The sequence below is a fragment of the Leucopleurus acutus genome (assembly GCF_964270905.1).
Source record: "Leucopleurus acutus genome assembly, chromosome: 7".
NCBI classification, from domain to species: domain Eukaryota; kingdom Metazoa; phylum Chordata; class Mammalia; order Artiodactyla; family Delphinidae; genus Leucopleurus; species Leucopleurus acutus.
In genome coordinates, this window is record NC_139150.1 from 20,998,472 (window position 1) to 21,012,913 (window position 14,442).

The 14,442-nt window shown below is 48.2% G+C and overlaps 1 protein-coding gene across 3 annotated transcripts in view; it reads right to left on the reverse strand.

Moving 5' to 3' along the window:
* Positions 1-8,808, reverse strand: part of SNX30 (sorting nexin family member 30) — a 109,454-nt gene extending 100,646 nt beyond the window's left edge. For all 3 annotated transcript variants that reach the window (XM_082843454.1, XM_082843455.1, XM_082843453.1), the window contains exon 1: positions 8,441-8,808. In XM_082843454.1, coding sequence (XP_082699580.1) covers positions 8,441-8,596 — 156 coding nt within the window. In that variant the 5' untranslated portion in view covers positions 8,597-8,808. The remainder of the gene's footprint in view (positions 1-8,440) is intronic.
* Between the last annotated feature and the right edge of the window lie 5,634 nt (positions 8,809-14,442).

Here is a 14,442-nt window from a genome sequence, read left to right on the forward strand (position 1 = left end):
CCCAGCTCCTGACTTTACGCTGCATTCTAGTCATCTTTACACTTGCTTCCCAATCTGTGTTCCCCCTCTCAGTGAGGGCACCAGTTGGCACCAGCCTCCTAGACTAGAAAACCAGTCATCCCCACTGTACTAAAACTAGTCACCTTTACATTTTCTGTTCTTTGTTCTTCCAGGCGACAACTTCAACCTAAACCAAACCGACACATTTCTAACTTACCTCTTTCACTGCCAGTCTCTTCCCGTCCCAAGCACTGATCACACATTCCCCTGCTCAAAAACCCTCTACGGCTGGCTCCTGCCTAAAGAATAAAAGCTAACCTCCACGTCAGAGCATTCGGAGCAGTCACAGCCTCCTCCTGCTGTGTCCTCCCACCTCCTCGCTCACTAATCCCCACCTCTGGACTCTCCAAACCCACTCCCAACACATGACCCGACCCAGGGCAACCCCAGCAGGCACAAGTCTTTTCCATCTCAGGAGCTTTGCTCAAGCTGCTCCCCTGGCCCATGACGCCTTCCCCACCCGGCACCTGAAAGCCTCCTCAAACTTCAAGGACCTGGTGAAAACACACCTCTGCCACCAAAGCTGATCTGCAGGTAATACACTCTGAGAGTGGGGCTGACCAATAGGAACTAAGCACCCTCCTCTTAACCATCCCAAAGTAAAACTTAATTTTCACTTAACATTTTAAGGTCGATGTATTGGTCTTTTTTTTTTTTTTAAGTTTCAAGTGACAAATCAAATCAAATTGAATAGTATAAACAAAAGGGCATTCATGACCTCCTGTAACCAGGATGCCCGCTGAGCAGCAGTGCCAGCTTCAGGCACAGCTGGCACAGGTGGATCCGGGATTCAAGGGATCTTCAGGGCCTGTCACCCTCTTTTTCTCCAGCTCCACATTCCTCTCTGGCTTCATTCTTAAGCAGGCACTCTCCACATCACAAGAAACAAAGGCTCACAATCTAACAAAAAGAGAGATTCTTTCCCCCAGCAGCCATCTGAGCAAATCTCTTTTTGGCTATTTGACTCTGCTAGGGTCACATGTCCACCAAGGAAGCTATTTGGGCCAACGGATGATACAGGTGAAAGACCAAAAGCAGGAGGAGGAGAGAAGCCAGGGTGCTTCTCCCCTACCCCAACCCCTCCTCTCTGGTTCAGATAGCATCCCTGGCCTTAGCTGCTTCCTCTCCAGGGCTCCCTCCGCCTGAGGTCCCTGCTCTTGTTGAGCAGCCCTGCCATGGTCTAGTTCCCACAGAAGCTCCTGGATTCTTCTAATCTCACCTCCTCTCATTGACCCCCCCCCCAGCCCTGAGGGTGACTGCAGTTTCCTGCTATCGCTACTCTCTGGGTTACCTCCCTGTCCTCTGCTTGACTTCACATGTTTCCCAGCACCTATGTAGCTAATTCCCTGTATTAAGTCTCTCAGTTTGAAAAACGTACAGTGGTTTTTATCTCCTGACCAGACCACAAATGATACTGAAATTGACAAAGAATAGGCAACAATGTACAAAGAAAATGTGGAGAGGTCAGGATCAGGGAATAACCACCACCTTCTCACAGTTATTAAAGGCTCACTATGCATCAGGCACTACTCTAAGTATGAACGCAATGGATCTTCAATATCAACCCTGTGATGTAGGTACTTCTGTTATCCCCTTTTCACAGAGGAGGAAACTGAGGCTCAGAGAGGTTAAATAATTTACTGTCACAAAGACTGTAAGTAGTGGAGCTGGGATTAAAATCCAGACGACCTGGCTCCAGAGTGCACGCTCTAAAACACAAATCCCAGCGAGGAGAGTTTCAAGCAGTGGGTTACTCAACAGGATCAAGTGCTACCTACCAAGAGGTCAGGGAAGACAAGGATGTGAAGCGTCTATGGATTTAGCAATAAGGAGGTCACGAGGGACCTTGAGTAGTAAAGCCAGAAACCAGACAGCAGGAGGCTGAGAAGTAAGCCAGAGGTTAGGAAGTAGAGACAAGAGGCGCAAACCTTTCTTTCAAAAGGTGAAGAAGAGTCAGAAAATAGGGCATGAGATGGAGGAGAAGGAAGCATCACAGCAGTTTTCTTTACTTGGTTTGTTTTAGAAATGAGAGCACCTTGCGCATGTTGAAACATTAATGGGAATGCAGAACCAGACCCACAGACACAGAAGACAAACTTATGGTCAGCAAAGGGGAAAGGGGCAGGGGGAGGGATAAGTTAGGTTGGGATCGAAATACACACTAGTATATATATAAAGGAGATAATCAACAAGGACCTACTGTATAGCACAGGTGACTATACTCAGTATTCTGTAATAACTTACAAGGGAAAAGAATCTGAAATATTTATATATATCATATATATACATCAGGTGTACAGCAAAGTGATTCAGTTTTATACTGATGTATATATATAACTGAATCACTGTGCTGTACACCTGAAACTAATACATTGTTAATCAACTATACTTCAATTTAAAAATTAAAAAAAAAAAATTTGATGGGAATGAGCCAGTTGATAGTCTGAAGACACAGGAGTGACAGCAGGGTCTCTAAGAGGCCAGAGGGGGCAGGCCACATACTCCAGGATCAGCCCTAGCAAACGGGGGCAAAGAACGGGCGGCCACAGATTCTGATCATTTTGAGTTTGGTGAAAGTTCTTTTCCAGTGGCTTCTATCTTCTCTAAGGTAGAAAGTGAGGCCATCAGCAGAACAGGAGGGTGGGGTAGGGGTGTGGAAGGTGTGAGGAGCAGAGAAAAGCTTCAGATCAGCCACGGTACAGAGTGGGAGCCTCTGTGGAAAGGCAGGATGGCCCATGGGACCTCCCTAGCAGTCCAGTGGTTAAGACTCTGCACTTCCAATGCAGGGGGCGCGGGCAACTGGCCGGGGAACTAGGATCCCACATTAAAAAAAAAAAAGAAAGGATGGCTCAGCACCACCGAGGCCCCAACTGTGCTTGGAAGCTGTGAGGTTACACTGGCAGCAACTCTCAAGGCACCTCCACACCTGAGGTGCAGGCAAAAGACAGGAACAAATGGAATGACCCAAGCTGGATGTAAAAGGAGCGCAAGGGAACTGCGTAAAGGACAGTGGCAGGAGCAACTGACAAGTTAAGCCGTGGAATCTAAAGGAGGCAGGTGAAAACAAGGGGTCAGGGAACAGGTGTAGGCAGTTCTCACTGACCGGGAGGAGGGCACCGCAAGATGAGAGCTTTGTAATGGCATTATTTCAGGGCAGGAACAGGTGTAGGTATTATAATGCAGGGATGTGGCCGGGGGAGAGGGCAAATGAACTGGAAAAAAGGGGAAGGTGACTAGATAAAAGGTCAAGAAACTGATAGTTTTAGAGATCTGGACAGAGTCCCCTGAAGTAAAGGCATGATTTGAGAAGACAGTTAGTTGGGAGGTTTCAAGATTTTAATGAACAAGAGAAACAGGGAAGTTACAAAGTGACAGCAAAGAAGGCAGTGGAAGGTCTGTAATGGACATCTGTGAAACAACAGACGCTGGTCCAACATTCATTCGTTCCTCCTCCTTCTAGGAGGAGCATCCTGACTTTGCTTTGGAAACCACCTCCTTCCTCCCCAGGCACAGAGAGGGCTTCCAAAATACTGGTAAGAGTCTATGCCTTAACTTTATGTGTGTTCATTTTATTATTCTTTAAACTGTATAGATACATTTTATTAATACAGATGCATTTCTATACTTCACATATTTATATTTCACAGTTAAAACATACACACAAAAACTTCCCTTCTCCACCCTCCAAAGATAAGGACCTGGTCCAGGCCTTGGGCAGTCAGAGTTACAAAGACTGGCTTCAGCACCTGACCCAATTTAGGCCCAGGAGACACTAGCCCAGAGCTTTTGCTGGAATTATCAAGAAAGAGGTGCTCTCTTTCTGCTGGAGTTGCAGAGTTATATCCCTTCACCGGCTTGAGAACAGAGCTAACACAGAGAGGAGAAAGCAGAGTCAAGAGATGAAAAGTGACAGACTCCCAGCATCATTTGAATACCTAGCTCCAGCCACTCCAGAAGCCAAAATACCTGGGGCTTTTCAACATGAGCCAATAGATTTTTTTCTTTTCTTCAGCCAGGTTGCATTTGATTTATGTGTTTTTGACGGAAAAGAAACCTAATTCAGTGGAATAGTCAAATAAAGGATTCTCAATTCAACAGCCTGTGTGATCCTTTCAACACATAAATCACACCCTCCTTCTGCTCAAGTCCCTGCAATGGCGCTCAAAGTAAAGGCCAAAGTTCCCAGAGTGGCCCCAGACTACGTGGCCCCCTTCCTCCCAGCCCTTGGCCAAGGACTCCCCATTGCTCACTCTGCCCCAACCACACTGGCTTCTAGGGTAGTCCCCGTCACAGCAGGCAGGAGCTGCCAGGCCTCTGCTTTGGCCATTTCTTCCACCAGGACACGCCTCCAGACATCCACTCGCCAACTGCCTCACCTCCTTCAAGTCTTTGCTCAAAACTTAAGTTCTCAGTAGCGTCTAACTGAAGCTGCCTCCCTTCAGCCAGTGATCCTGAACACTCCCTTCCCCCCAACTTTTTCTTCCTTTCACAGCATTTATTACATAAAATAGTACGTACTCACTAAAATATACCCAATGAGGGCAGGGGTTTTCAACTGGTGCATTTGAGTTCCTAAAACAGTGCCTGGCTCGTAGGAGGCCCTCAAATATTTGCTGAGTGAGTAAATACAATGACATGAGCCTCAGAGGGGCAGCACTTGATCGTTAAAAGGCAGTGGAGAGGACTTCCCTGGTGGTGCAGTGGTTCAGAATCTGCCTGCCAATGCAGGGGACACGGGTTCAAGCCCTGGTCCGGGAAGATCCCACATGCCGCAGAGCAACTAAGCCCATGCGCCGCAACTACTGAGCCCACGTGCCACAACTACTGAAGACTGTGCACCTAGAGCCCGTGCTCTGCAACAAGAGAAGCCACCGCAATGAGAAGCATGCGCACCGCAACGAAGAGTAGCCCCCGCTCGCCGCAAATGCAAATAGAGAAAGCCCGCGAACAGCAACAAAGACCCAACACGGCCAAAAAAAAAAAAAAAAAAGGCAGTGGAGAGAAAGGACACTACTGACCCGCATCTCCTGAACCTGAAATAAGTGGAGTGTAGGAGGAAAAGACACCTCCATTTTGAAGACTTCAGGGGAAGCAGTGACTTAAGGGGGCAGGAAGTAGGTGGAAGAGTTCAATGAAGAGACTGAGGATGTGGGTAGAGGTGTTAACCACAGGTGGGGCTTGAGAGGGCTTGGTGTTAAGCTTTGGGAGGTACACAGGAGTTAGAGGCTGAGTCAGGGGAGAAGCAAGCCCACAGTGGTTTGCAGATGAAAGCAAAAAAAGACAGAAAGGGCCAAGTGGTGTATTTACATTTCAGGTGGAGATGAAAGATACAGGGCTAGAAGGCCTGGGGAGTTTAGCCAGCGTCAAAAGAATTCCTAGCAACCCTTGGTAGATAGAAAAGATTCTTCCCTTCACACCATGGTTTGAATGGTTTTCAATTTTGTGGATGAAGAGGCCATGACATTTGGTCTTTTCCTCCTTCCCAGAACCCCAGAGGCCACTGAGAAGTGTCCGCTGGACCGAGACGAAAGGCTTTCCTGTTCGTGGCACCTCAGCAATTCCCCTCTGCATAATACAATAACCCTGCACTATGAGCAGCCTGTCAGACCCTCAGAACTGACTCTGAATCAGGCATCCAGGATCACAACCCCAAGGTCCACTATAAAAGGCAAGAAGACACAGGCTTCTTTTCAAAGACAGACCATAGCACTCAACGCTCCTACCTCCCCTCCGGTGAACCCCACACTTCCTGGGCAAGAGAAAGAGCAAAGGGAAGGCTTCCTTCCATTGGTCCTGACTCACCTCTGTTGCTTGGTAGCTTCTCTCTGCAGAAATTTCTCCAGAGTTACGAGAACATATGTGTATGCCAAGATTCAAGGAAAATGTTACTCCCAGTCAGAGGAAGAAATTATACTGCCCTCTAAGGAAAAGTGGCTAACTATAAATCAGGCCTTTGGGAGTCATGTCATTTTGATGCTCCTCGCAGCTCTAAGGAGACTTATTAAATATTCAATAATTAATAATAATGCCTTCAAGACCATCTCTCTCATGGAACTGTCCCTGTGAAGGAAGCCAGAAGTAATTAGACTTAGGCTCGACTTCCTGTCCACCAACTAGATCTCAGGGATACAGGGCATCTGTCCTCCCAGTACTTAATAGCAAAATGCCCACACTTCTGCATCAGGTGTCCTCCAAGAATGGATCATTAAGCAGATATTTAAAAGAGCCATCTGTAGCAGGCAGCTTCCAAGATACCTCGATGATTCCCGCTTCCTGGTATTATTCATACCTTCTTCCCAGGTTGTACCAGTGATGGCCAGTGTGACCAATAGAATACGGCAGAGATATGTCACTTCCGAGACTAGATTACACAGGACTGTGGTTTGAGTCTTGGGATCTCTCCATCTCTTGGATCACTTGCTCTGGGGGAAAGCAGTTGCCACCTCAAGAAGCCCTATGGAGAAGAACTAAGGCCTGCCAACAGCCGAGAGAGTGAGCTTGGAAGAGGACGTACCCCCAGTCCAGTCTTCAGTGACTGCAGCCCTAGTCAAAGTTTGAATGCAAGCTTATGAAAGACCTGAGTCAGAACCACCCAGATTTAAGCTGCTTGCAGATTTCTGGCCCACAGACACTATTTTCAGATGCTAAATGTTGCAGTAATTGGTTACACAGCGATATATAATTAATTCACTATCCTACACAGACCTGAGAAAAAAATTATAAGTTTAACCTCAATTCCTATCCTACATGCACATAGGACCAAGTTCTCTGTACATAAGAAAGCAAATTGGGCTTCCCTGGTGGCGCAGTGGTTGAGAGTCCGCCTGCCGATGCAGGGGACACGGGTTCGTGCCCCGGTCCGGGAAGATATCACATGCCGCGGAGCGGCTGGGCCCGTGAGCCATGGCCGCTGAGCCTGCGTGTCCGGAGCCTGTGCTCCGCAACGGGAGAGGCCACAACAGTGAGAGGCCCGCGTACCGCAAAGCAAAAACAAAAAAAAAAGAAAGCAAATTATTCATTCAACAATTACTTATTGAGTGTCAAATATGGGCAAGGTATTTCCAAGCGACTCAAGCCTTCATATAGTCTATAATCTTCTATAAAATAAAGAGAAATACTTACAAAGACAGACACACACACACACACACACACACACACACACACACACACACACACACACACATCCAGCTGCTCAATCCATTGGTTTTATTAGCTTTTTAAAGTTTACTTGCTACTAATGCTTTGCCTCCCCCGCCCCCCCCAGCTTGCCCCACTCTTTGCTTTCACAAACCCTCTTGGGAAGGTACATCAATTCCCACTTCCTGGCTAATTTGACTGCTTAGTGCACTCACACTCATTTTTACTGTACCACATGCCCTCCCATCTAAGGGGGAAAGAAATTTGGGTCCCAATACTGATTCCATTCAGTATTGGGACAAGGAGGCCTTCACTTAGTATTTTACTAAGAGGCATTCACTTAGTATTTACACCTGATCACAGGTGTGGAGAACAATTCTAATTTCTGCAATTATTGACTAAGTGGCAACAGCAGCGCTGATACAATCAGCTCAAGTCCTGATCACAGCTGAAGTGGCAACGGGGCGGGGGGGGGGGGGGGAAGGGAGATGCCGCCCCTAACCCCTCTCTGTCTCTCAAAGCAGCAGGAGGGTCATATGCTGCTCTAAGAAAATCAGGAGCCCCCCTCTACGCAAAAAAGGTCAAAGGGCGACCTTTCTTCCCTTCAGCCACAAAACCAGCCTCTGCCAAACCTAAACAGCGTGGGAGACAGTGAGAGGTAAATGGAGCCCCAGACAGAAAACCCCAGGGCCACTCTACTCCCGCTGCCGGCTGGGGTCGGAGTCAGGTGACTCCTCAGGGCACAAAGCAAACCTAAACAAAGATCACTGCCCCCTGACAGACAGGGGTAAGAAGCCTCTGGCAGTAAGACCACGGAAAACTATTAACTCTTGCTTCTTTGCAGTCGCAGCAAACTGGAGGAGCTACAAGTGACTCGGCAGCTCAGCCTTCAGAGATGCACCTGGAGGAACCGGGACCCCATCCCAGGACACAGGCTCTGAGCACTGCACGCACGCCTCCAGCCACAGCGGGCAGGCGGGACCCCTCCCCACCAGCTGTCACTGGCCTCGCGACCAGCCGGGCAAACCCGTCCCCTCTGGCCGCTCTGCCAGAGGCTGCGACCCCGCGGGGGCGGTAGGGAGGAGACGCTTTTTCCCCAAGGCTCTGGGGCGAGGGCACGCCTGTCCCCCGGAAAGGGGCGCCAGAGTGGGCGCGGCCCGGTGCCCAGCGGGACCAGATCCAGATCCCTCATCCCGCTCGGGAGCGAAACGAGCCTCCCAGTCCCCAGCCCCGCGCGCCCCACCTTGTCGCCGAAGCTGCGGGCCGTCAGCAGGTCTGGGCTGGGCGTGCTGTCGCCGCCCACGGCCTCCTCGCTGCTGGAGCCGGCCAGCGGGTGCGGCATGTCGCGCAGGGACTGGGGCCCAGTGGACGGCAGGGCCTTGGGGGGCCCGCCCGACATGGCGCGCACGGCTCGGGACACGCCGCCGCCGCTTCCTCCTGCAGCCCGCCGCGGCGGGCTTCCCCAGAGCCCGGGCCAAGGCCCCGCTCGGCCGCAGCTCGGTCGGAGGCCCAGCACCAGCCGGGCTGGGAGCCACCGCCACCCGCCGGCTCGCGTATGCCCGCGCCGGGCTGCGCTGGGCTGGGCCGGACTGCTCCGCTCCGCTCCACTCCGCTCCGCGCCGGAGCCCGCAGCGGACCCGCTCGCACCTTAGCCAGGGCGCCCAGCCCGCCCCGCCACGCCGCCCAGCCCGCTCGCCGCCCCGCCCCCGCGGCCCGCGGCAGCCCACGGAGGGGGAGGGGGCGGGGAGAGCGGGGGAAGGGGAGGGGGGAGGGGGAGGGGGGAGGCGGGCAGCTCCGCCCTCTCCCGCCGTCCCGCAGGAAGTGCGCCCTCGGCCCTCCGCCGCTGTCCACCGAGAGTCCAAGCTCGTCTCCTGGCCCGTTGGGGGCTGCGCGCAGACCCCGGAGCTAATGTTTAACGGAAATCAGAGGTGGAAAAAGACGTTGGAGGATCCTGTTCCATTCCACCCGCGTTTACTGCTGCGCCCAGGGGCAGCCACGCTTGGGGCTGGGGGCTTTAGGACACGCACGTGAGTCGGGATCTTCTGGCCTCTGAAATAACCCAGGATAAGAGGAATTATGACACATTTTATAAGAGTGGCGTAAAAAGGTTATGAGGCTCCCAGGAGATAGAGACATCAGGCGGGGAACCTAGAAGGAAATTCAAAGACGCAGTGTGGAGTTTCTTCAAATGCACGCTGAGATCCCATGCCATCTTGCTTCTGCAGTTCACCGGGTTTATGTAAGGTTAAACCTCAGAAGAGTGAGCATCAGTAAATAAAGAGGGAGTGCTACACATGATCTATGACTCTTTAACTCCCACCTTGACCAAACTGCCGTTTGAAAGAATCGTGAGGTTCCCGTTTTTATTTTTCATGCTTCTCTGCTTCCTTTCCAAGTCTCTGGCTGGGCTGGATTCTGAGCTTTATTCGCCAGCAGAATGGAGATAGTCCAGGCGTTACTTGGCTGTTTGAGGGTGGACGTTCACCTCTTTTTTCCACCTTACCTGGCTTCACAGCTTATGTGCTCAGGGCCAAGTCAGTAGAGGCCATCAGCCCATGTAAGAACAAGTTGATACTAGAAGAGTAATGGGGAGGAGGCCCGCTGTAAGGGAGCACATTTTCCCGATCTATTCCCAAACTCTTTAGGTTCGTCCAGTTTTACCTGACTAATCTTGAAGTCGGGATTCACTGTGGTCTCCACCACCCTTTTCTTCTAAAGAAACAAGTGATACTTCAGCAGGAGGAGAATGCCAAGAGTTGAAGCTGACCCAAAATATCATCCAGGGATTCCCTGAGCTTCAGAGACCTTCCCTTATTTCCCCTGGTCTAAGTCATCCGGCCTCAGTCCTCAAGTTATCTTTTCTCTCCCCCACGTGGGTCTGCCCTGGTTGGGGAAAATAGAACTCAGAGGACACTGGGAACAATTTTTTAAATGCTGCATCTACCTCACAGGAATGCCAGTGTCCGGTCCTCTTGGAGTTGAGTAAAATTAATACTTTTATATTCAAGGGGTGCTTACAACTACAACAGACCCTATTATCTGTTCTTCTGATTAAAACAAATAGCATGAATATAACTAGAAATGAGTGTTCTATAGATGTATAACATAGGTATTTTTTTATTGAATGATGTTGTTTATTTTAATAGCCAGGCCACCTTCCCACAACTGAGATCTCATTTTATTAAGACTCCACACAGCTTTCTCCTCAAGATGCCAGGGAAGAGTGAAAAGAGAGCCACATCTGAATTCCTGATTGCTAAATATAAGTGGGTGATTAGCAAGTTACCTAAACGAACCTGCTTCCTGACCCAAAAAGAAGGACAGAGAGCAGGTAATAATATTTACCTTACTTGGTGGTTGTGAGAATGAAAGAGCCTTCGGTATGTAATATTCCCAGCCAAATGCTGCCATGGAATAGATGCTCCCTGAATGTTAATTCCCTTCCTTTCCCTCTCTGTCATGCTTTCTCTACTATTCTTATGAAATGATAATCATAAAGTTTTCACAAATAAACATGCTCTCTCCAAACTCCTCTATTTGCTCATTTTGGGTCAGAGTATCATTTTTCTATGCTCCCACCGTTTAAAAAACAAAAACAAAACAGAGTTCCTGAAAGGCCATATGAAAGTTTATTTTCCAGTTTCCTCATTGGTCAATGGCATGTGGCCACAATGATCAGTGGGTAGTCATCAAAACTAAAGAAAGTGAATTTCTGTGGAAAACATTTTAGGATAAAGTTTCCACCAGTCAAATTTAGCCCAGGACTGCCTATTCATATTCACTATTTCCTGTTGTATTTCAGTGTTCCTTGTGGTGGGAAATCGTCACTGAAACAGAGCAAGTGTCCCAGACTATGTGACTGTGCTTTTACTAAAAGTTTTCAAAGCAACACGGTGGTGAGGAGGAAACGTGAAGTTTCTGTATCAGAGCAAAATGTTGTAGTGTTTATTGGAATGTATGGAGGGAAGCTTCAGTTTCTAGGGCTCATCTCTGAGGAAAATGCACCAGATGTGTGTGCGTGGGGTACGGGGAGATGCCACCAGAACCCAGGAACACAGCATGGGCCCTTCCCCCACCTCCCAACCCCCCATTCCTGTCCACAAGGAACCTTAGGCACTTAGGCTGAAACCTTTCAGAATACAGGGCCTTGGGCCCCAGAATTCAGTAAGTATGCCAAGCCAGAATCCCAAAACCTCATAGCGAGTCTATCAGGGCTTTGCATGAGACCCAGACCTTAAAAACAAAGCAGAGTCACAACGAAGCATTCTTTCTTTCTCTCTCCTGGTACAGCATGTGTCTAGGCCTTATTCATGTTTGTGTTAGCTGCTTATCCTCTTCTGGTTTTTAATACAATCATAGCTTTATTTTATGTGGCATCCCAAACCCTGCCTCAAAATAACACCACCACTTCTGAAGTGGACGGCTGATGAGGACAAAGGAGGTTTTCAAAGAGCATTCAGAGTGACATGTAGAAGGCCACAGAGGGCTGCCTCAAACAAGAGGGGCAACTGAGACGGCACTATCGCCAACAGAGGCAAAATTGTGTGCACAGTTTAATTCAGCCAGTGATGTTCCGGGAAAAAGCAAAAGCCAGCAGTTCCACTTGAGGCCAGGATCTGAGGAGTTTTGCAAACAAGAAATTAGAATTTGCCCCAGAACCGGCAGAGAGGCTTGTGGGTAAGTGATAGGACCGTTTTACCTTTCCATGTAGAAGCTCCTCCCCTGAAAGCATAGAGACCCTCTAAGGTGGGGAATGCAATACAGATGATGGAGTTGGTGCCGAAGAACCACCTGTGTGCTTGTTAAAATGCAAATTTCTAGGCCCACCTAAGAGATTCTGATTCAGGGATGGGAATCTGGAATCTGCCTTTTCTTAAACAACGTCCTAGCTGATGCTCATGATGATTCTGGTCTACAGACTATAAGAAATACTGTTCTCCACTCTACGACATAAATCACAGCAAATCCTTTTTGACCCAGCTCCTAGAGAAATGGAAATAAAAACAACAATAAACAAATGGGACCTAATGAAACTTAAAAGCTTTTGCACAGCAAAGGAGACCATAAACAAGACAAAAAGACAACCCTCAGAATGAGAGAAAATATTTGCAAATGAAGCAACTGACAAAGGATTAATCTCCAAAATTTACAAGCAGCTCATGCAGCTCAATATCAAAAAAACAACCCAATCCAAAAATGGGCAGAAGACCTAAATAGACATTTCTCCAAAGAAGATATACAGATTGCCAACAAACACATGAAAGAATGCTCAACATCACTAATCATTAGAGAAATGCAAATCAAAACTACAATGAGATATCATCTCACACCAGTCAGAATGGCCATCATCAAAAAATCTACAAACAATAAATGGTGGAGAGGGTGTGGAGAAGAGGGAACCCTCTTGCACTGTTGGTGGGAATGTAAGTTGATACAGCCACCATGGAGAACAGTGTGGAGGTTCCTTAAAAAACTAAAAACAGAACTACCATACAACCCAGCAATCCCACTACTGGGCATATATCCTGAGAAAACCATAATTCAAAAAGAGTCATGCACCACAATGTTCATTGCAGCTCTATTTACAATAGCCAGGACATGGAAGCAACCTAAGTGTCCATCGACAGATGAATGGATAAAGAAGATGTGGCACATATATACAATGGAATATTACTCAGCCATAAAAAGAAACGAAATTGAGTTATTTGTAGTGAGGTGGATGGAGCTGTCATACAGAGTGAAGTAAGTCAGAAAGAGAAAAACAAATACCATATGCTAACACATATATATGGAATCTAAAAAAAAAAAAAGAAGAACCTAGGGGCAAGACAGGAATAAAGATGCAGACCTACTAGAGAATGGACTTGAGGACACAGGGAGGGGGAAGGGTAAGCTGGGACAAAGTGAGAGAGTGGTAGTGTATATATGAACATATATACACTACCAAATGTAAAATAGATAGCTAGTGGGAAGCAGTCGTATAGCACAGGGAGATCAGCTCGGTGCTTTGTGACCAGCTAGAAGGGTGGGATAGGGAGGGTGGGAGGGAGATGAAAGGGGGAGGAGATATGGAGATATATGTATAACCGATGCACTTTGTTATAAAGCAGAAACTAACACACCATTGTAAAGCAATTATACTGCAATAAAAATGTTAAAAAAAAAAAAGGACTAAACAAACCTTAAAAAACAAAATACTGTACTCATAGCTCCACCCATTTCTCTAAATCGTAAATTGACATGCCCCTTATTGTCAATAGCACTTTTAAGTTCTTACTTTGGAAAATTTTCCTGTTTGCTGAAAAGTTGCTTAGATAGGCAGATTTCTCTTACAAAATTCTATTACTGGGTCCTTTTGCCCTAAACTTTTAGTGTTATTTTTATTGAGCAGTTACCAGGCGCTTACAGTTTGGGAGAAGATCTCAGATGAACTAAACTATCTTTTGACAGATTCACATCATAGGTCTGGCTGTAAAGAGCCTCACAGTGGAGTAGGTATTTTCCCAAGTCCCCCAAACTTCTTTGGCTGGCCCTGCAGGCTCCTAGGAGCTGGGCCTCACCTGGCCACAGAAATATAATCTGCTGCCAGCACCGAGGGCTACTTGTTAACCTGGCTTTCTTCACAAGCCACCTCTGGAGTGTGTGGCTGTGTGTATACGGCTTTGTGGTCACTGTCCATTACAGAGGTTGGGCTGGAGAAGGTACTCAGCTGACAAGTACTGGAAGCCTTGGCACTGAGTCTAGTTAGTGAATCTTTGGATAGGATGGAAAGCCTGTTTATTGGCTGTGTGCCCCATGAGCGTGTTTGGTTCCATCACTTAGGAATGATCTTTAAAGGCATCTAGAAGATGAACATTCAGACATCATATGACCCAACAGTTCCCACTCCCAGAACACAACAGAAATGCATATGTATATTCATCAAAAGGTGGATTCAAGAATCTCCACAGCGGGCTTCCCTGGTGGCACAGTGGTTAAGAATCTGCCTGCCCATGCAGGGGACACCGGGTTGGAGCCCTGGTCCAGGAAGATCCCATATGCCACAGAGCAACTAAGCCCGGGAGCCACAACTACTGAGCCTGTGCTCTAGAGCCCATGAGCCACAACTACTGGGCCCACGTGCCACAAATACTGAAGCCCGTGTGCCTAGAGCCCATGTTATGCAACAAGAGAAGCCACCGTGATGAGAAGCCCACACACCGCAACAAGAGTAGCCCCTGCTCGCCATGGCTAGAGAAAGCCTGC